Genomic DNA, 22,876 nt, shown 5'->3' with positions numbered 1-22,876 from the left:
ACTACTGTGGCTAGCCAGAAATGAATCTGATTGAAAGTTGGATCATCTTATCCTTTACGGCTTTAAAAGTGTTCTTACACTATGATTTTGAACATTCAAAGCAACGCATTGTTGTCACCTTAGCTTGCTACACTTCTGAGTGATTTCAGAGAGGAAGAGAGGCCCAACTCTGCAGAAAATCTGTCTTCCTCCAGCTTGTGGCATTTTTTGTTGTTGCTTCACCTGCCAAGCAAGGCGTTTTTGTATGGAGGTCAATGCAAGTGTCGAATTTGGTCAACAAAAAAATGTATGGCTTATTTTCTACACAAGGTTTATTTGAACAAATAGAAGTTCGTAATGCCTAAGTTGTTACGAGTGCACTGATATAAGTAGGACACGTGACATCCCGGCAAATTTGAGAAAAAACACTTTATATAGAAGTTGTCTCGAAATGGCTATGCATATTCTTTGCATGTGGCTAATAGCACAGCATCTCTCTCCATTACAGGCAGTTGATGTCAACAACCCTCATCAAATATTCAAAAAGGATTACAATAATGACATGTATCCACCAATCCAAAGAAAGGATAGGTGGGGGCTAGACAACCCGCCGTGCCTAACGACTCCCATTGTTAGGCCAGAGTATCTTGTATCATCTTTGGTGATAGTAAGCACCACCACTGTACACACACCCGTATTTACTATGACAATAGCATAGCCATGCCAGTAAATGACTGCTGTCTGAACAAACAGAAATCTGATTTGGTCACTTGCTGTTTGGATAGTTAGTATTCCAAAACAGGTTTGAAAAACAAAACTGATTTGAGCATTAAGACCTGTGTGAACAAGGCTTTAACGCCGCCAAACTGTCATCCAAATGTATGTTGAAATGGGTCTGCATTCATAAAATAATTAAAAACGTAAAAAATAACAGCATTATGATAGCCTAATTTACAATGTTTATTATTGAAATAGGCAAGAGAACCCCAAGATCCAATCTCATACATTTTCTGTCTGCATCCTGCCTAYGATGTGAACGTTTTCAGTGATTTAGGCTGTGTTTAGACAGGCAGCTCAATTCTGATATTTTTTTTCTCTCTCAAAAATGTGTCTTTTGACGAATCAGAAAAAAAAGACCTGATGTGATTGGTCAAAATACCAATTAGTGGTTAAAAAAAAATCTGAATTGGGCTGACTGTCTAAACACAGCCATTAATGTACATTCTGATTAAAACTGATCATGGGAAAGTAGCAACCTTCGGTTCTAATACCCACACAATACATCTTGTTGACAAGCTTTACAGTTTACAAATGACTGGCAATGAACAGCTAAGTAGGTCATTCATGGATTGTAGCATCAAGAAACCAGCAATGATCTATAATATCCAGGGCTGCATTTACACAGGCTGCACAGATCTGATATTTYCCCCCCTCTAATTGGTCTTTTGACCAATCACATTAGCTCTTTTTCACAACCAATTAGTGAACATAGATTAGAATTGGGATGCGTGTGTAAATATCTCAGGCCAAAGTTCACATCAGCTTTGAAGGAATAAAAACCATCAGAGGGAATACAGAAACCTTTAATTTTTATTTACCATACATTAAAAAAAAAAGTGAACCACACTATACAAATGTTTTTCTGGTAGCTGGTAACAATGCAGATTACACTTCTAAGGGCCTTTTTCAAACACAGATCGCTTTCTGGAAGTGCAGCTAAAATTGCACTCATCTTTTATTTTTTTAAACATACGTTCTTAATTTGCTACTGCCACATAAAGCAGCAGTGTCTTAATAGCTTCTCATCTATTACGTCTTTTTGCTTCTTAAATGCAGATAGGCAGTAGCATGCAACCCTCGGTGTGAAGGGTTTTGATMGTTTTTTTTGTATGTTATTAACTTTGCAAGATAAAAGTAAAGAGGTAAAGGTCTCTGTCCATATTTACATATCAAAATGTATCTGTCGATCCTGAGCAGTTCAGATGGGATCTTCAAACAAACACTGGGCGAGCAGCTATCCCATAATGTCAGAGTTTAAAGGGAAGTCCAGCTTTCGCAACCACCTTGATGATGATTGACAACTTTTTTCTTCTTTTTCTCCTTCTGTGCTCGCATTCCTGACAACATTGGCCAAATGTCAAAAGGAATGATGTTTATTACTCAAGAGACAACTTTTTAAAAAAGAAAGGAGGGAGGGTGGGTGGGTGGAGAACAATGAAAAGGTTTTAAGCCAAGTAGCTGTAAGTGTCTTTCTCTCCGTCGACACGCTCCAGGTACTCCTTCTCTATCAGGATGTCGATACATTTCTGAAAGACAAAAACCATACATGACCATTACTAACATGGCACATGTTGCATACAGAAAGTGGTTTCCATAAACCTACAGGAAATAACCCTTATTGTAAAAACAGAGTATAGATTTGTTACATTTCTGAAAGACACAAACAAGCACGTTCCTACCATGGCAGATGTTGCATTTACAGTATGTGGTTCCAAGACATCCTCTGGGGTAAGGTGGCCTAATTTACGGCATAATTTACCTTGATGACGGGGACTCTTGGTTTGAACCTGGATGACAGCTGATTCAGCACCTCTGCCAGGAGTTGCTGATGTTTCAGCACTTTGCGCATCTTCATGATTCTCACAATGGCAGCCTACAGCAGGGTAGAGAAAGAGAGAACACAGCAGGTTTAGACCAAAATGATCCTGGGTGAATATTCTAGACCAGAGAGGTTGTTTGTGCACGCTAGACAATAAACAGATTTTTGTGAGTGTGACTGAATGCTTGACAAGGTGAGTAATGTTGACAGTGGCAGCATGTAGTGTGAGTTAGATCAGGGGAAAAAATAGAATAGCGTGATGTACAGTGCACCTGTATTAACAGTTTCCTGTCCTCCTCTATGTTCTTGTGAGTGGTTTCCTGCTCCTGCTTCTGCTCTGTCTTCATTGGMACGTTAATGTTCACCCGAAGTTTTTTGCTGTATAGATTCAAATCAAAATCTATCAGCAACAGTTCATAGAATATATTACAGTACAGTAACATAGCAATTTGGAATATCTTGTTCCACAATTTGCAGGTTTGTGATCTATATTGATTACATGGTGTGTGTAATCACTCACTTTTTGTATCCCAGGAAGAGTTTTATTAAGGTGTCTGGTTTGAACTCCACTTCATCCACATTTGCATTCTCATCCTCCAGGACCTAGACAACAGAACATTGCTTGAGTCAAAGTTTCAGAGAATAGTTAATTGATGGCTCCCTAGCAACTGGAGTTGTTTGGTAGATTATCTGAAAATAAGAGACATAAAACCTACCAGCAATTTGGACTTCAACAAGATTTGCAACACCTGCACCAAAATGTCCTGATGAGAACAAAAACAAAACAGGCAACGTATAAGGCAGATAGTGGGCTGTTGCTTTCAGCTTATACACATAGTATACCAAACATTAGGAACACCTTCCTAATATTGTGTTGCACCCTCACCTCCTCCTCTTTACCCACAGAACAGCCTTAAATTGGTTGGAGCATGGGCTGTACAAGGTATCGAAAGCATTCCTGTCAGGTTTTGGCCAAGACTGTTCGGGTTTTGGTCACTAGATGTCCCCATTGCACCTTTTTTGTACCTTTTTGTTTTTCTTGCTCTAATTATTGTTTGCACCTGTAGGTCATTCCCTTGTTAGTATTTAAACCCTGTGTGTTCCTCAGTTCCTTGCTCAGTGTTTGTAAGTTAGCACCCAGCCCCAGCCCCTGCCCAAGCCTTGTTTATTCAGATATTTCTCTTGTTGGATTTTCCAGAGGTYCTCTGGTTTAGTTCTTGTGTATTATTTGAGTAGTCTTTTGAGGTTTGTTTTTCCCTGCTGTTTTTTACCACTTTGTGGAGTTTCTTTTGTATTTTGGAGGATTTCCATTTTGTGCCTTTTGGCTTTATTTTTGGACATTGTGGATTTAGTTTCTTTGCCTGAAGATTTTGTTCTTTAATTAAACCACCATCTCTAGTACTGCTGTGTCTGCCTCATCTTCTGGGTTCTGACGATTATTAGTGACTGTTTCTCGCACCGGGTCCTGACAATTCCACAGGGATGCTGGGCCATGTTGAGTGGCTGGTGGACCATTGTTGATACACAGGGGAAACTGTTGAGCGTGAAAACCCCAGCAGCGTTGTAGTTCTTGACTCAAACCGGTGTGCCTGGCATCTACTACCATACCCCGTTCAAAGGTACTTAAATATTGTCTTGCCCATTCACGCTCTAAATGACACGCATACACAATCAAGGTCTAAATTGTAAAAATCCTTCTTTAACACGTCTCCTCCCCTTCATCTACAATCAGTGGATTTAACATCAATAAGGGATCATAGCTTTCACTTGGATTCACCTGGTCAGTCTGTCACGGAAAGAGAAGGTGTTCTTAATGTTTTGTATTCCCATCAGAGCATAATGTCTTCCTTTGAAAGACCATCCATCAAAGAGAATAGTCTCTCTGTCTATAGCCAACTAGATACCGTTGAGTTGTCAGTACTCACTATCTTGATCTGTGTGCTGTCAGCGAGCTGCTGCACTGTGTAGACGTCCTCAGCATTGTACTGCAATAGGATGGCCATCTGGAAGGTAGAAGCCTGGGAGGACAAGAGGAGCAACAGGGAATAAGTCAAAACCATTCAATAATAGAGGATACCATGACAACTCCGCTCCATGCATATTGTTGATTCATTAATTTTTTCTTGTTAATAGTCAGCACACACCAGTATGTTTGTTCAACAGTGATGGTTGATGAAAATCCCTAACTTAGAGTCTGAGAGGAAATATTCATATTTTATCTGATCAGACAACACCTGTAATCACCTGCAGCGTGTATCTGTTCTTAAAGCAGTTGGTGACCAGCTCTCCTTTGGACAGGTGGTAGAGCCAGGTCAGCTTGCGCCCGCTGTGTCTGCTGGCGTAGAAGGCAGTGAACCTTTGGTAACTCCTCTCCAGCTGAATGAGGGTAGGAGAGAAGAAAAGAGAGAACAGTGAGTAAAACAGTGATCAATGTCAGTAAATTGGGTCACTGTGGAGGGGATCAGTTAGTCTCTCACCTCAGAGGGCAAGGCAAATGTACAGGACTGCTGGAAGGGCCAGGAACCAGAACTGAGGACCTGGATGCTGAAGTCCACTGAGACGCACACACACACAGAAAACAGATCAGCAATCTTCTTATAATAGTTATTTGTTTCAATGTGATTGTTTTAAAGTTTGGTTGGGAAAAACCAGGGCCCTATTAAATCAATCCAGGTAAYCGGGTTTCCGAGATTAAGAAAATCCTTTCTGTCATCACATAATGAATCCCAGAATGGGGGACAATGTCCCACCGCATATCAGAGTCACAGACAGATATACTCACAGTCCAAAGGCTCAGAGTTGGTGAGGTGCTTTTTAAATTGTTCATTTAGGTCTTTGCTGACTCCGATGTCCTGGAACATGCGTTGGAGTTTGGAGGTGTACTCGAAGCCGCACGCTTGCTGTTGGGAAAGAGGGCAGGACATGCCATTAGGACAGCTGATCCCAGGTAAAACAGTCCAAAGACTGAGCAACCAGAGAATATCTAACAGATTTGTACAATAAACAAACTGCACAACTCTAGTTACCAATCACAATGTAATGTCAATATCACATTGAAAATGCCAAATTAAAAACATAGTCATGAGGTAAACACATTGTTTGTGGTATAGTACCTTTAGTTTGGAGATCATACTGGCTTCAGCATCATCACTGGCGCTGTTCTGATGGACTAACCGCTTAGCCAGCATCTTGGCGTAGAACTTCTGGAACACATCTTTGTCCTCTATGTACTTAAAGACCACCATCTAGGGAAGAGAACACATAACAGTTAGATAGTTGTGAATAGAGACCACATCTCGTAAACCAACTAAAATGCAACGCCGGGCTGAAGGAGGGGGAGGAGATTGGGTCTACAATGGAAGGCAGCCAGTGCAGAAGCTCCACTTTTCATCCTGTCGACTCCAGACAACCAGTTAATGTATAAAATGCAGTACCAGTGTGGCAGCTGAAAAAAAAAWAWATATATATATTTTTTTAAAGCAGTCCAACTCACCACTTGGTTTAGTGTGTCTTCTAGCTCTGCCTCCTCTGGGTTCTTTGAGCTGTGCAAAAAAAGAAAGAAAATAATTTCATTTAAAATCAGACATCCTGCTCTTGTATGTTAGCAGTGTCTATTAAAACCACAAGAAGAGTAGACGTCATATTGACTCTAGTCAATGTGAACCATTTCAGAACAAATGTCCATAGCAATACTGGAGTGCTGGCTACTGGTCTCAGGCGTACGTAGACTTGAATACTTGAACCACTTCAAACTGTGGTTCTGAGTTATGCATTGAGTGAATGTGCCAGAGCGGAGGCACACCTCTTCTTCAGCAGAGAGTCACAGTATCTAGCCAGCAGCTCTGGGGATTTGCTGGATGACTGCACCATCTTGGTTACAGCATTGTTGTTTATGAAGCGTCCACAGGCCTGTGAAGACAAAAAAATGGGTGTTCAAAGTTAACAAGAACAACAACAGTGTAAGTGTGTGTGACACCGTCTGAAAATGTCTAACACCACAAAATATAGTAAAATATGAACATACCTTGTCCAGAGCAGCAACAAAACCAGCATCGTTGTTGAACGCTGACATTACTAAAGCATTATACTTCTTGTGGACGTCTAAGATGGTCTGGACATACATTTTGGGATCCTGTGGTGAAATAAATGAAAACAAAGTCAAGGAACACCCAAGTGAACTGGAGAGAGGACTGTCTCAGATTATTCTAATAAAGATGTGAACCGGTAAAACACAATGCGTACATTTAACTATTAAATCCATTGTAGTTCTTACATTGAGAGCTGCTTCTCCACACTTCTCTATAGCAGCAAGGCCCTGGTTATATATGTGCGTCTCCAGGAGTTTCTTCAGCTCTCCCAATCCATCAGTGATCCGGGACACCAAATTGTACATCCGCCCAAGGTCTACAGACAGAGAATGACAATGCATGTCACATGCTCCAAATACAACACTGAAATTCTTACACACAAGCCCTTAACCAACAACGCAGTTCAAGAAAGAGTTAATGAAATATTGATAATTTATTTATAAAAAATATATATATGTATCAATCAAAAAGTAACATACATTTACATAAACAATAACAAGGCTATATATAGGGGGTAGCGGTACTGAGTCAATGTGCGGGGGTAATTTGTAAAGTGACTATGCATAGATAATAAAACAGTGAGTAGCAGCAGTGTAAAAACAAAGRGGGGGGGGGGGGGGGGKGGGGGGGSTCAATGTAAATAGTTCAGGTGGCCATTTGATTAGTTTAGTTGTTCAGCACTCTTATGACTTGGGGGTAGAAGATGTTAAGGAGCCTTTTGGTCCTAGACATGGCGCTCCGGTACTGCTTGCCGTGCGTTAGCAGAGATAACAGTCTATAACTTGGGTGACTGAAGTCTTAGACAATTCATCTGACATCGCCTAATATATAGGTCCTGGATGTCAGGAAGCTTGGCCACAGTGATGTACTGGGCCGTACGCACTACCCTCTGTAGCACCTTACGGTCAGATGCCGAACAGTTGCCATACCAGGCAGCGATGCAACAGATCAGGATGCTCTCGATGGTGCAGCTGTAGAACTTGAGGATCTGGGGACCCATGCCAAATCTTTTCAGTCTCCTGAGGGGGAATAGGCAAGGTTGTGCCCTCTTCACAGCTGTGTTGGTGTGTTTGGACCATGATAGTTTGTTGGTGATGTGGACACTAAGGATCTTGAAACTCTCGACCCGCTTCACTTCAGTCCCATCAATGAGAATGGGGGCCTGTTCGGCCCTCCTTTTCCTATAGTCCATGATCAGCTCCTTTGCCTTGCTCACATTGAGGGAGAGGTTGTTGTCCTGGCACCACACTGCCAGGTCTCTGACCTCCTCCCTATAGGGTGTCTCATCGTTGTCGGTGATCAGGCCTACCACTTGTTGTGTCGTCAGCAAACTTAATGGTGTTGGAGTCATGCTTGGCCACGCAGTCGTAGGTGAACGGAGTACAGGAGGGGACTAAGCATGCACCCCTGAGGGGCCTCAGTGTTGAGGATCAGCGTGGCAGATGTGTTGTTGCCTACCCTTACCACCTGGGTGCGGCCAGTCAGGAAGTCCAGGATCCAGTTGGAGAGGGAAGTGTTTAGTTCCAGGGTCTTTAACTTAGTGATGAGCTTTGTGGGCACTATGGTGTTAAATGCTGAGCTGTAGTCAATGAACAGAATTCTCACATTGGTGTTCCTTTTGTCCAGGTTGGAAAGGGCAGTGTGGAGTGCGATTGAGATTGCGTCATCTGTGGATCTGTTAGGGCAGTATGCGAATTGAAGTGGGATTAGGGTTTCTGGCATGATGGTGTTGATGTGAGCTATGACCAGCCTTTCAAAGCACTTCATGTTTACCAACGAGAGTGCTACGGGGCGGTAATAATTTTAGGCAGGTTACCTTGGCTTTCTTGGGCAGGGACTATGGTGGTCTGTTTGAAACATGTAGGTATTACAGACTCGGCCAGGGAGAGGTTGAAAATGTCAGTGAAGACACTTGCCAGTTGGTCCGCGCATGCTTTGAGTACACGTCCTGGTAATCCGTCTGGCCCCACAGTTTTGTGAATCTTAACCTGTTTAAAGGTCTTGCTCATATCAGCTACGGAGAGCGTGATCACACAGTTCTCCGGAACAGCTGGTGCTCTCATGCATGCTTCAGTATTGCTTGCCTCAAAGTGAGTATAAAGGGCATTTAGCTCATCTGGTAGGCTTGCGTCACTGGGCAGCTCGTGGCTGGGTTTCCCTTTGTAGTAAGTAATAGTTTTCGAGCCCTGCCACATCCGACGAGTATCAAAGCCGGTGTAGTAGGATTCAATCTTAGTCCCGTATTGACGCTTTGCCAGTTTGATGGTTCGTCTGAAGGCATAGAGGGATTTCTTATAAGCATCCGGCTTAGTGTCCCGCTCCTTGAAAGCGGCAGCTCTAGCCTTTAGCTCGGTGCAGATGTTGCATGTAATCTATGGCTTCTGGTTGGGAAATGTACGTACGGTCACTGTGGGGGGGACGTCGTCGATGCAGTTATTGATGAAGCCAGTGACTGAGGTGGTATACTACTCAATGATGAATCCCGGAACACATTCCAGTCTGTGCTAGCAAAACAGTCCTGTAGCGTAGCATCCGCGCCAACTGACCACTTCTGTATTGAGCGAGTCACTGCTACTTCCTGCTTTAGTTTTTGCTTGTAAGCAGAAATCAGGATGGAACTATGTTCAGATTTGCCAAATGGTTGGCGAGGGAAAGCTTTGTATGTGTCTCTGTGTGTGGAGTAAAGGTGGTCTAGGTTTGTTTTTCCTCTGGTTGCAAATGTGACATGCTGGTAGAAATGAGGTAAAACGGATTTAAGTTTGCCTGCATTAAAGTCCCCGGCCACTAGCGCTGCTTCTGGATGAGCATTTTCTTGTTTGCTTATGGCTTTATACAGCCGTTGAGTGCGGTCTTAGTGCCAGCATCGGTTTGTGGTGTAAATAGACAGCTACAAATTATACTTATGTGAACTCTCTTGGTCTACAGCTTATCATGAGGTATTCTACCTCAGGCGAGCATTACCTCAATACTTTTTTAATATTAGACATCACGCACCAGTAGTTATTGACAAATACACACACCCCCGACCCTCGTCATACCAGACGTTGCTGTTCTGCCGAAACACGGAGAAGCCAGCCAGCTCTATATTATCCGCGTCGTCATTCAGCCAAGTCTCGGTGAAACATAAGATATTACAGTTTTTAATGTCACATTGGTAGGATAGTCTTAATCGTAGATCATCCAGTTTGTTTTCCAATGATTGCACATTGGCCAATAATACCGAGGGTAGTTGTGGTTAGGGTTGCAAAGGGTTGGAAACTTTTCGGGAAATTTCTGGAAATTYTTCGGAAATTTTCCATGGGATGTTAAGCCAAGGAATTTGGGAATTTTTTCTTAAATTCATCAAAAAAGTTAGCTTATAACAGTGAACCCTTTTTTGTGGAATACACAAGGCAATTCTAAGTCTTGTGGCATATTTTGGTTAAACTATCCCCAATTMGATGGAATTGCAACCCTCTGTATGCACAGTGCATTCTTCCATCACATGTGCAGTGCACTTTTCCATTCACATGTACAGCTGATTCTCAAGATCTTGCACACTAATGAGATGCTATGGAGCCCACACTACTACACTGTTTGAGCCAAGGACCACATGCTTTCTGGTAAGTTTTGAAACACAATACTGGGTGGGGTGAATTTATTTTATATGACATACATGATTTTTTGTTAACTAGTAAATAGTAGCCTACAGCAAAGTGTGTTTAAATCATTTCTAACTTGTTAACAATTTCTGCTAGTTAGTTCTTGCATGTGGGTTTTAGCTTGCTTGAGCCTGCCAACTGAGGAGTGTTAATTCACCTGTTTCCATACGCATTTCATTTTAAAACATTTATCTTACAAAGGAGTTGTTTAATCTAACTAACTATTTATCTAACATGGAATTGTATTTGTTGTTTTTTTTACACATTTTTTTCTAATCTTTACAGGAAAATGCATTGGGCACTATCTGATGTGTGGAGTCATTTCACTGCAGCTAATGTAGAAGGAAAAGCTGTGTACATTTGCAAAGAGTGTGCCAAATCATATGTGAAGAATGCAACAAAGATGCAGAATCATCTGGCCAAGTGCATAAAGTTCCCTCAGCGCTCACAACAAGAAACCTCTGACAAAAGTCCCTGTACTTCTATGCCAGGTGAAAATTATGAATCAGACACGTTATCGATAGCAACAGCTCATGGTCCTCCTGGAATCAGAAGGTTTTTTTACTCAATGGAGGAACGTAGTCAGAGAAATGGTGATGAATGTCTTGCTCGAGCTGTGTATGCAACTGGTTCACCTCTGATCCTCACAGGCAATGTATATTGGAAGAGAATTCTGAATGTTCCTCGCCCAGCATACCCCTCCAACCAGACATGCTTTATATACTCATTTGCTCGATTCAGAGTTCAAGTGAAGTTCAAGCAAATCATAAAAGCAGACTATTGCAATCATCTCTGATGGGTGGACGAATATTCGTTGGCAAGGAATAATTAACTACATCATCTCTACTACCTCAACCAGTATTCTACAAGAGCACAGACACAAGGGACAACAGACACACTGGTCTCTACATTGCTGAGGAGCTGAAGGCAGAAGTGCTTTTCAGCAGCAGGGACAGAGACTGATAAGGATAGAGGGAACAATAAATGGAGCCAAATACAGGCAAATCCTTGATGAGAACCTGCTTCAGAGGCATTTCACTGTACTTGTGCATGTGACATTAAAACTTGAAACCGACCTTAGACTGGGGCGAAAATRTACGTTCCAACAGGACAATGACCCAAAGCATATAGCCAAAGCAATGCTAGAATGGCTTCAGAACAAGAATGTGAAAGTCCTTGAGCCAAAGCCCAGACTTAATTCCCATTGAAAATCGTCAGAAAGACTTGCTGTTCACTGCCGCTTCCCATCTAACTTAAAAGAGCTTGAGAAAATCTGCAAGGAAGAATGGGAGAAAATCCCCAAATGCAGATGTGCAAAGCTAATACAGACATACCAAAGACTACTCAAAGCTGTAATCACTACCAAAGGTGCTTCTACAAAGTATTGACTCAGTGGTGTAAATACGTATGTAAATGAGAYCTGTATTTAATTTTCAATAAATTCTAAAAACATGTTTTCACTTTGTTATTACGGGGTATTGTGTGTAGATGGGTAAAACAAATAGATTTGATCAATTTTGAATTCATGATGTAAGAAGAAAATGTGGAATAAATAAGTGGGTATGAATCATTTCTCTAGGCAATGTATAAATGTACAAAAAGTACATAAAGCACAAATCTGGCAATAGCAAAAAGGCATGTCTGGCTGGCAATTGCCATTTGGAATCTCCTCCATACCTTCATTTTTGTCAGCGTCCAGAAGGTTCTGGAACTCTGTGTGGAAGATCTCCAGGTGCTTCTCAATGAGCACCTGCTCACACTTGCGGGCCAGCTCGTCCTGCGTGCTCTCATGGAGGTACACCTGCACCCTCCGCTGCTCCTCCAACAGACGCGCCTCAGCCTGAGAGAGAGACAGAAGGAGAAAGAGAGCCGAGGGAGAGACCGAAAGAGATGGAGAAAGAGGAAAGAGAGGGGGATTCTGTAATTTTTTACACTAAACAAAAGGCTACTGATACATCTATTTAGCTCAATACACTAGTTTCATAACCCACTTTTTTCATGTATTCAGTAACTGGATTTTGTTGCAGGAACTCTGTGCTCTCTCGTGTGTAAAAGCGCTCGGTGTCCGCCAAGAACTGAGTCTCGAAGTACTCTTTGTAGACTGACAACGTGGGGCCTTTGGCAAAGGCATCATCCTCATTGAGACCCAACTCAACTGAAAGACACACAACCTCCACTATCAACCAACATAATTTCAGAGCCATGACATCACATCTCACAACAGTTCCATATTAGTTGAACACACCATTACAATATGCCAGGACCTACCATAGGACTGGACGACTCCACTGATAAGCCTAGTATTGATGGTCTCTCCGTTACGTTCCTTCTCAATGAGCTTCAATACAGCATTTGTGACCTTAGTTGGGGGGGACACATTTAGGATCATGCCTTCAACAAAATGTATCATAATCAACTAAGACTGGGAATAACTTTTCCACAGCTAATCTGAGCAGATACTCACTTGTTTATTCAAAGGTCTGAAAAGGCATTCTCTCCATGTCACCAACGCGAGCTGAAAGGAGAGGAAAGGATGAAGTAATGCATACAATTGAGAAAACCTAAATCTCATATTCTTAAATGGTTAACAAAAAAAACTAAAAAAGGGTGGTCTTACGGAGTAGATTTCATATATCCCTTTGCGCCCCTCGTCACACTCGCGGCGGACCCAGTGCCGGTTGAGGTAGGCACAGATACCATTCAGCACTTTGCTGGAGAATCTGTAGTCTTCCCACTGCTGTGTGTAGAACTTCAATACACTCTCATCCATCAGGTCTTCTCCATCCTGCAGATGATGGGGACAGAGGGAGGAGAAGAGTGATATTTACAGTGGCAAGAAAAAGTATGTGAACCCTTTGGAATTACCTGATTTCTGCATACATTTTACATAAAAATTCACCTGATCTTCATCTAAGTCCCAACAATAGACAAGCACAGTGTGCTTAAAGTAATAACACACAAATGATTGTATTTTTCTTGTCTTTATTGAATACATAAGATAAACATTCACAGTGTAGTTTGGAAAAAGTATGTGAACCCCTAGGCTAATGACATCTCCAAAAGCTAATTGGAGTGAGGAGTCCACTAAACTGGAGTCGAATCAATGAGACAAAATTGGAGATTTTGGTTAGAGCTGCCCTGCCTCATAAAAACACTCAGGAAATTTGAGTTTGCTATTCACAAGAAGCATTGCCTGATGTGACCCATGCTTCAAACAAAAGAGATATCAGAAGACCTAAGATGAAGAATTGTTGCCTTGCATAAAGCTGGAAAGGGTTACAAAAGTATCTCTAAAAGTCAGTCCAAGGTAAGACAAATTGTCTAGAAATAGAGAAATTTCAGCACTGTTGCTACTCTCCCTAGGAGTGGCCGCCCTCAAAGATGACCGCAAGAGCACAGCGCAGAACGCTCAATGAAGTTAAGAAGAATCCTAGAGTGTCAGCTAAAGACTTACAGAAATCTCAGGAGGATGCTAACAGCTCTGTTGACAAGTCTACAATGCGTAAAACACTAAACAAGAATGGTGTTCATTAGACACCATGGAAGAAGCCACTGCTGTCCAAAAGAAACATTGCTGTACGTCTGAAGTTTGCAAAAGAGCACCTGGATGTTCCACAGCGCTACTGGCAAAATATTCTGTAGACAGATGAAACGAAAGTTGTGTTGTTTGGAAGGAACACACAACACTATGTGTGGAGAAAGAAAGGCACAGCACACCAACATCAAAACCTCATCCCAACTGTAAAGTATGGTGGAGGGAGCATCATGGTTTGGGGCTGCTTTGCTGCCTCAGGGCCTGGACAGCTTGCTATCATCAACATAAAAATGTATTCCCAAGTTTATCAAGACATTTGCAGTAGAATGTTAGGCTATCTGTCCACCAATTGAAGGTCAACAGAAGATAGGTGATGCAACTGGACAATAACCCAAAATAAATAAGTAAATCAACAACAGAATGGCTTGAACAGAAGAAAATACACCTTCTGGAGTGGCCCAGTCAGTCCTGACCTCAACCCGATTGAGATGCTGTGGCATGACCTCAAGAGAGTGGTTCACACCAGACATCCCAAGAATAGTGGAACTGAAACAGTTTTGTAAAGAGGAATGGTCCAAAATTCCTCCTGACCGTTGTGCAGGTCTGATCTGTAACTACAGAAAACGTTTGGTTGAGGTTATTGCTGCCAAAGAAGGGTCAACCTATTATTAAATCCAAGGGTTCACATACTTTTTCCAACCTGCACTGTGAATGTTTACACAGTGTGTTCAATAAAGACATGAACAATTATAATTGTTTGTGTGTTATTAGTTTAAGCAGACTGTGTTTGTCTATTGTTGTGACTTAGATGAAGATCAGATAACATTTTATGACCAATTTATGCAGAAATCCAGGTAATTCAAAAGGGTTCATATACCACTGTAGTTAGAGATAAGCATGCAAACGTGGTAGGACATTTGATATACTTCCTTTTAACCTTTACTGGAAGGGCCAATGGAGAATTAAGTAGCAGGCCAATTCATTTAATTGATTCATTGACCTCAGTCCATTTAAAAAAGGCACAGAACAGAGCATTACCTTGAGCAGGTTGGTCAGGTAGTTCTTGAGGAACTCCTTGAGTCTCTTGTAGAGCTCCAGGCCCACAAACTGGGCCCCTCCTGGGGTTGGGGCCTTTTTGGAGGGCTTGGATGGAGGGGGCCCTGCCCCACGGGCCTGATTGGACTGATGCACACTGGTACAGTAGTTATAAACATGTCTGGGTGGTGGGTAAAGGCAAAAACATAAATGTAGAAACTTAAAATACTGACAATGGATTATCCCAAATATGCTTTAAACTGAGGCAAACCTGTGCTGGTGTCAGCCATAAAAACTGCCCTTTATAAAGAGACACACTTGGAAGCACACAGTCAGAGAAGCCTGGGAGTGTATTTATGTGGAAGGATACGTGTACAGTTCCATATATCGTGATTTGGCCATGCTCTGTCTGGTGTACACCTGCTGTATTCCTGCTCGCAGGTCATCCCAGATCTGGTCCAGGCCAATCTGCTTGAGCCCATGAGGGTTCTGGCTTCTGTTGGATGACATTGTCTCTTTGCTTGTTGTTGCTCTCCTCTCAGTTGCTCCGTGCCACGTCTTCTTTTATTGCTTGTAATGAAACCGTCAAGAGCTACTCCTCCATAAGGTGATGAAGAGAGGCCACAATGTAACACAGAGACAAGGTGGGGTCTTCTCTTCGGAGTGGCAGACGATCGTGGAAGACCCCCTTCAAGTAGCAATCAGGAGAGCATCCTGCCAAGAAACCTGCAAACAAACACATTGTAAGAAAGGAGAACACATTGTATAAGTCACATAGTGCAGGCCCTGAAGTGTAAGCAAAAATCTTGCATTGTAGAATGTTGGGATTGCAATAACTGATGTTGACATTCAATTGAAAAAAATCATGACCTGGACAAAAACATGTATTAGGATCTAGCTCATGAGTATTTGCACTTGAAACTGCTTCCATTGTAGACTACAGTAGACAGCAAAATGATTGGAATAGTTCCCCTGCCATATAAAGCTAGTATCTGCTATCCAGGTGCTAATGTATGACATATTGTTAGAGATTAGTCTAGTGAGTGTTATATTGACTCCATGCTCCCCTTGATCAGGACCCAACAGCTGGGCCTGAGATCTGACCTTCACTGGTCCTGAATACTGTAACTACATTACAGTGTCAGTGAGTGTGTCTGCCCACCCCAGTGCAGCCTGGCTGGGGGAATACGGCTGACTGGATTTGGCTTTCCTTCAGCTTGAAACCTAAACCCTACTGCCCTCGGCTCCTGTTGTTAAACCTGTGCAGGGTAGGCAGGGCTGATTTCCGGCATGGAGCAGGAGATCATTCAAGTGATATTGAATAATACATTGAAGGTAGAGAAATCACAAAGATTTTTTTTTTTTTTTAAGAGTAGACAAGAGTGCAGAACTATGATTTCAAGATGAGGCCTAACCTGACCTTGTTTCATTACATGTGTATATGTAAATATGTTAACTTAGATTCTACTAAGTCTTAGAATACAACCATAGACATAAAATACACAAGGGGTGCACAACCCTGGTCCTGGAGCAGGCACTTCATGTTATTGATTTAATTGATCTGGAAGACCAGGTGTTTTGAATTTAGGCAATCACTGAACTGATCATTTAGTTATTAAGTAGTTAAGTCTAGTGCCTAGTAGGGGAAAAAATCCTGCAGTACCTGCGACACYCCGGGAACAGGGTTGCCTAACCCTGATATAGGCTAATCAAAGTGTATATAATGATATCCTTGGATACTAAAGTTAAACATATCTTATGAGAATACTGCAAGTATTGTGCATGAATGACAAACATGAGATGGTAAGATAAGTTTTGGGGCTAATTGTTAAATAACCAACTGTTCAAGATAATTACCATTTCAGTCCAGGCCCAAGTATTCATCAATTTATCACAGGGACAGTGTTGTCTCTAACCAAGGCAAAAGATGCAGATTAAGCAGCAAACACACTGAAAAGAGGTAGCCTAACATAACAGTGGGCAGCAAAGAGGAAGYTACAACGATAGGGACAGTATATTTTGCCAAAATGATTGCCACTGAGCTGGTGGCAAACAATCTTTGAGGGACTGTAATGCCTGGCTTGCAATCCAAAATATACCTATTCTCTGTATGTTGTTAGCTAGCTTTTTGTTATTTGCAAAACTTAATATTGATAGCTAACTAGTCCAAGGCAATATCTTGTACAGTAAATATGAACTTTATCCGGCAATAATGCTAGCTACTACACCTGTAGTCTCCATGCACAAGCTTGCCAAGGAAGCTTCTGAACTTAACATTAGCTATCTAGCTTTGTCATGCCATGGCTAAACGTGAAATATTAACCTGGTTAGTGGTGCAGTGTAAGCAAACATAGCAGTTAGCAATGTTTTTGACTAGCTGACGTTGGCATTACATTTTCTTGGTGTACTGTTAGCTAGCTAGTAACTTAAACAAAATAGTCGATAATACAAACTGCAAATTTGGATTGACAAACGTTATAACCAACTTAGCTAACATGGTATTAGCCAGTGAACTATCAGGCTAACGTTAGCTAACTAACGTTACCGTGAGAAATGAGGCCTGTTCAGGCGCAACGCTAGAGCTAACTTAAGCTACCTGACCACAGAAGCCAATTAACGTTACGGATAAACAGCCATGCAGTGTTCTCTGTATAAATACAACACACAATAGTCGTGTGTGTGTGTTCCGTTTTTGTATAACTAGCTAGCTAGAATAATATCCAAGTTCACTGGTGATTTGTCGTTATGCTTAGCTAGCCAGCTGACTTTAGCTTACCATCGTGTAGTAGTAGTAGTGCTCGTTCTTGGCTCAAAATGAAACAAAACAGTACCAATTAGAAACAAATATTACGTTTTTAATCTGAGTAAAGTATTGGAATACTCCTTTTCAAAGACACATCCCCGTTTCCCTCTAAATTATGTACTTTTCACTGCCACAACAATAGCTGCGGCAGTGCATAGAAATAACACTTTACAAATGTGTTTGCAGAAACATGTCCCATGGTATTTGAGTGGAATTTAAGGTTCCGGACACGCACGGCTGATTATAATGGACATACTGTATGTTGTGCATGGAACAGCATGATTTGTGAGAAGGTCAAGGTTCTAATGAAAACTGATTGATAATCATGTATGCCACTACAACAGAATACAATTTGTCGTTATATTCTGAAACATCCTATAATTAATGATATTAGTATTGGTTTTATGCAGGGCTGGCCCCAGCCAAAAGTGACTTTAGGGCCCCTCATTTTAGGAATTCAGTCAGGTCATAACTTACTAGTGAGAGTAAGAATAGTATAATACACAAGGTGCAATTCTGACATTTGGTTGTGTATCAGCATTTTTTCTTTGTCAGTCACTCAATTAGCCATGTCAGCTAACAATTTTTAGATTGGTAAATTAGTCTAGTCAGCTATCTAAATCTATAGTAATCATAGCCAAATACCCACCGGGTACGTTGGTCACTCTCACTCAGATATTTGATTAACATGGTGTAAGTCATGGCAAACTGTGTAGAATTGCAGGGAATTTGCCTTAAAACTGGAAGAAAAAAAACATTATCCCCTCAATAGTAAAATGGGTAGAATTGTAGGAATTTATAAAATTACATTTTCTCATTGCCCCATGGCAAAATGTGTAGAATTGCAGAAAACTTGTTAGTTTTAAAGCATGTTTTTCTCCACTGTCAAGAGAGGGGCCACTAAAATCTTTTATTGCGAGGTGGGGGCCCTCCCAACCAAATCTCACTAAGGGCCCCCAAAAGGCTAGGTCCAGCATAGTTTGACGGACCAGGCTAGTGTCTACCATAAATGTCAGGGGGGGGTAAGGTTCTGATGGGGAGACATCTGATGATAAAGCAACCACACTCTTTGTATGGCAAGGCTTGTTTAATGATTTATATTAAGACAAAATCACATTATGTATGCAATCTCAGGCTTAACATACAATACTGAACATAAATAACAAATTAAATGCATTTTGGGGGACATGATCTCAAATTAACAATTTTTGTTTTCAACACAATGTAATAAAAATAACTGCCATTTAATTGTAATGAAATAAATTAAAATATATTATAAAAAGGCTTTTGCACATCATCCCTCAGATAGAAACATACAAAATATTTCCAAATAATTAATGTAAAATATATTGTACTGCAATGTGGTACTGTTTTTAGTTTACATATCATGCTGCTAATGAAAGTAAAACATTTATCAAACAATGACATTTGAAATCTAATGCCAATCGTTCATTTGACAAGTGGTTATCAGCTACACATATGCTACGGGTAATGCAACATAATTAAAAAGTGTATTCTCCATTATATCAGTATGCTATATTGTTCTATGATATCCTCTATGCTATAATATTGAAGTATTAGTCTGACGTGAGCTCATGCTTTGTCATAGTGTTGCTCTACAGTAAAATTATGTCCTCTGATTATTTTAGCTTATAAAATAGTGAGCTTTATTGTGATAGTTGCAACTTGACTATTACTACATACAGTATGTGATACCCAAATTCAAATGAGCAAAACTATCTGAAGCACAATCTAAGTTTTGCTCCCCTTTACAACAATAAACCAAACTGGAGCCTTGCGAGATGCAGAGGGTTTTGTGTTGATTCATAATAGCCTACATGACAAAATATCAACAACAAACAATGAAGCAATTACCAAATTGCTGTGGGCATGTGGAACGCTGGCATTATATGTAAGGAGGGATGCCTTCAGTTTGCAGAATGCTGTTACAGCCTTCAGCAGTAACCGCTAATAATTTCATGTTCATTGCAAAGGTTTTCATTACTCTCTCTCATGCTGTCTACATACCCCTTAGCTTCTCTAATCCCCCAGTTCTTGTCTTCCGCACACACTGTGTTGTCTGTTATGCCACTCTGAATTAATCACATAAATACCCAAACCACATGATGTGAAAAAGAGCATCTTAATGTGGGAAAGGCTGACAAGAAACCATACTTGAGTCTTGTTGGCACTTGTAAGAGAGAACCGTTTAATATTGTGGGGCATTCTGAAAATAAGCAAATAAAATTAGTAGACATTAAACATACAACCTCACTGTACTCTAACAATCATATACAGTCAAATATTACATAGTACCACATGATGCCAACAAAGCCATACAGGTTCAGGCATTAATTAAGAGCGTGTATACAGTCGTGGCCAAAAGTAAAAATGACACAAATATTAATTTTCACAGTCTGCTGCCTCAGTTTGTATGATGGCAATTTGCATATACTCTAGAATGTTATGAAGAGTGATCAGATGAATTGCAATTAATTGCAAAGTCCCTCTTTGCCATGCAAATTAACTGAATCCCAAAAAACATTTCCACTGCATTTCAGCCCTGCCACAAAAAGATCAGCTGACATGTCAGTGATTCTCTCGTTAACACGGGAGTGTTGACGAGGACAAGGCTGGAGATCACTTTGTGATGCTGATTGAGTTYGAATAACAGACTGGAAGCTTCAAAAGGAGGGTGGTGTTTGGAATCATTGTTCTTCCTCTGCCGGTCATGGTTACCTGCAAGGAAAAACGTGCCGTCATTGCTTTGCACAAAAAGGGCTTCACAAGCAAAGATATTGCTGCCTGTAAGATTGCACCTAAATCAACCATTTATCGGATCATCAAAAACTTCAAGGAGAGCGGTTCAATTGTCGTGAAGGCGGCTTCAGAGCGCCCAAGAAAGTCCAGCAAGCGCCAGGACCGTCTCCTAAAGTTGAGTCAGCTGCGGGATCGGGGCACCACCAGCACAGAGCTTGCTCAGGAATGACAGCAGGCAGGTGTGAGTGCATCTGCACGCACAGTGAGGAGAAGACTTTTGGAGGATGGCCTGGTGTCAAGAAGGGCAGCAAAGAAGCCACTTCTCTCCAGGAAAAACATCAGGGACAGACTGATATTCTGCAAAAGGTATAGGGATTGGACTGCTGAGGACTGGGGTAAAGTCATTTTCTCTGATGAATCCCCTTACCGATTGTTTGGGGCATCCGGAAAAAAAGCTTGTCCGGAGAAGACAAGGTGAGCGCTACCATCAGTCCTGTGTCATGCCAACAGTAAAGCATCCTGAGACCATTCATGTGTGGGGTTGCTTCTCAGCCAAGGGAGTGGGCTCACTCACAATTTTGCCTAAGAACACAGCCATGAATAAAGAATGGTACCAACACATCCTCCGAGAGCAACTTCTCCCAACCATCCAGGAACAGTTTGGTGATTAACAATGTCTTTTCCAGCATGATGGAGCACCTTGCCATAAGGCAAAAGTGATAACTAAGTGGCTCGGGGAACAAAACATCAATATTTTGGGTCCATGGCCAGGAAACTCCCCAGACCTTAATCCCATTGAGAACTTGTGGTCAATCCTCAAGAGGCGGGTGGACAAAGAAAACCCCACAAATTCTGACAAACTCCAAGCATTGATTATGCAAGAATGGGCTGCCATCAGTCAGGATGTGGCCCAGAAGTTAATTGACAGCATGCCAGGGCAGATTGCAGAGGTCTTGAAAAAGAAGGGTCAACACTGCAAATATTAACTCTTTGCATCAACTTCATGTAATTGTCAATAAAAGTCTTTGACACTTATGAAATGCTTGTAATTATACTTCAGTATTCCATCTGACAAAAATATCTAAAGACACTGAAGCAGCAAACTTTGAAAATGAATGTGTCATTCTCAAAACTTTTGGCCACGACTGTAGTGTATCACTGTCCATGGAGACAGCTGAACTTAAGCCATGTTCTTTAATTTTCCTTTTAGCAAATAGTAACGATCATAAATACGTCCCTATTGGGCTTAGTATTTATATTGTTAGATATTCAAGGGACAGTCAGTGGGCCCATAATGAAATAGTCCAAAACAGAAGGCTAAGTGGCTGAACCCTGAAGGCACGTTGGGTTAAGCCAGATATTGTCATTTCTATAACTGATATGCTTGTTTGTGCTATAAACCTTTTCATAACAATATCATAGCAATTCCCTTTCAAAAGTCACAAATGTCACAATGTCCCCAAATGTGAACCTGTCATCTCATACCAGATTACAATCTTTCCAGGAAGAACCATCATGTAGCAAGACTGGGCAAAACAGATAAAGCACGCTGAATAATTTGGTACAAAAAAAAGAATTGGCGAGACAATATACACATTTGTGAGAAAATACAAGTGCTACTGTGTGGAATGGTGCAATGAAGGGATGCCATAATCTTGAAGCATGCCATTGTATTATACACACAAAAAGGACTGCAGTGCAATCAAATTAACACATCACAATACAATCAAATGTCAATGTCTGTGACATTTAGTTTTGTGTTTTTTAAACTGTAGGGATATTCTTGTCTCTAAGCAACTCATTTGGTCTCATTTGGCAGCGAAGGAAATATAAGTATACAGTTTGTGCTTGACCCACTAAATGCAGGCATAAACATCTCTACAATCAAAGCTCAAATCATTAAGACATATCAACTGTAATGCAAAAGTAATATCATTTATTCTCCCCCATTCTCAGTTCAGTGGATGCAGTCATTGAAATAATGGCTCCATGTGAATGATTRATATCATGTTGACAAAACTCCTCACTCAATGTAAGTACATTATAGACAAGCCTGCCAAAGCACACATCTTGTCCATGGGAACATCTCCCTAGTCCACAATGACACATCATTCATCCCTCATCAAAGAAAGCCTTGCCTTCACACAGCGAAGAGCAATGGGCACACCTCTGCCCAGTACCAAAATGTGAATGTCCGATTAGATGAACCACTCCTTCTTGCTCTCATCGATGGTTTCTGTGAAGGCGGGGTCATTGACAATGATGGCTGCATCGGCACAGTCCGCAGACTCTGCCCCTTTGGCCTCGTTGGTGTGGTAGGAGCCCTTGTGACGGAACATATGGCGAATCAGGAACACCAGGGTGCAGAGGATGGTGAAGATGACCACAGCAATGATACCTGCAAGTACAACGGACATTATGAGGAACATGACCTTT

General features: G+C 41.4%; 2 protein-coding genes across 3 annotated transcripts in view; both read right to left on the bottom strand.

Moving 5' to 3' along the window:
- Window positions 1-2,128: 2,128 nt before the first annotated feature.
- On the bottom strand, window positions 2,129-17,858 carry LOC111956716 (cullin-1). 2 transcript variants are annotated; one of them, XM_023977256.2, is made up of 23 exons: window positions 17,654-17,852; window positions 16,735-16,788; window positions 15,248-15,603; window positions 14,881-15,058; window positions 12,925-13,092; window positions 12,772-12,822; window positions 12,576-12,666; window positions 12,299-12,462; window positions 11,985-12,147; window positions 6,852-6,982; window positions 6,603-6,710; window positions 6,381-6,487; window positions 6,072-6,120; window positions 5,692-5,823; window positions 5,361-5,478; window positions 5,056-5,132; window positions 4,823-4,954; window positions 4,504-4,596; window positions 3,295-3,342; window positions 3,099-3,181; window positions 2,851-2,956; window positions 2,519-2,632; window positions 2,129-2,285 (listed from the first exon to the last, which is right to left on the bottom strand). In XM_023977256.2, exons 3-23 carry the CDS (start codon window positions 15,385-15,387, stop codon window positions 2,205-2,207), a joined length of 2,334 nt encoding a protein of 777 aa, XP_023833024.1. In that variant the 5' UTR covers window positions 15,388-15,603; window positions 16,735-16,788; window positions 17,654-17,852; the 3' UTR covers window positions 2,129-2,204. The 2 variants fall into 2 exon arrangements, with proteins under 2 accessions (XP_023833024.1, XP_023833025.1); XM_023977257.2 differs by lacking the exon at window positions 16,735-16,788 and having other exon boundaries at window positions 17,654-17,858.
- A 910-nt stretch (window positions 17,859-18,768) lies between these two features.
- The window catches only part of LOC111956913 (contactin-associated protein-like 2), a 94,980-nt gene continuing 90,872 nt past the window's right edge, over window positions 18,769-22,876 (bottom strand). The window contains exon 25 of the mRNA XM_023977614.2: window positions 18,769-22,838. Coding sequence (XP_023833382.1) covers window positions 22,639-22,838 — 200 coding nt within the window. The 3' untranslated portion in view covers window positions 18,769-22,638. The remainder of the gene's footprint in view (window positions 22,839-22,876) is intronic.

This window comes from Salvelinus sp. IW2-2015, linkage group LG32 (assembly GCF_002910315.2).
Source record: "Salvelinus sp. IW2-2015 linkage group LG32, ASM291031v2, whole genome shotgun sequence".
Lineage (NCBI taxonomy): Eukaryota > Metazoa > Chordata > Actinopteri > Salmoniformes > Salmonidae > Salvelinus > Salvelinus sp. IW2-2015.
This window is presented reverse-complemented; position numbering and strand designations above follow the sequence as displayed.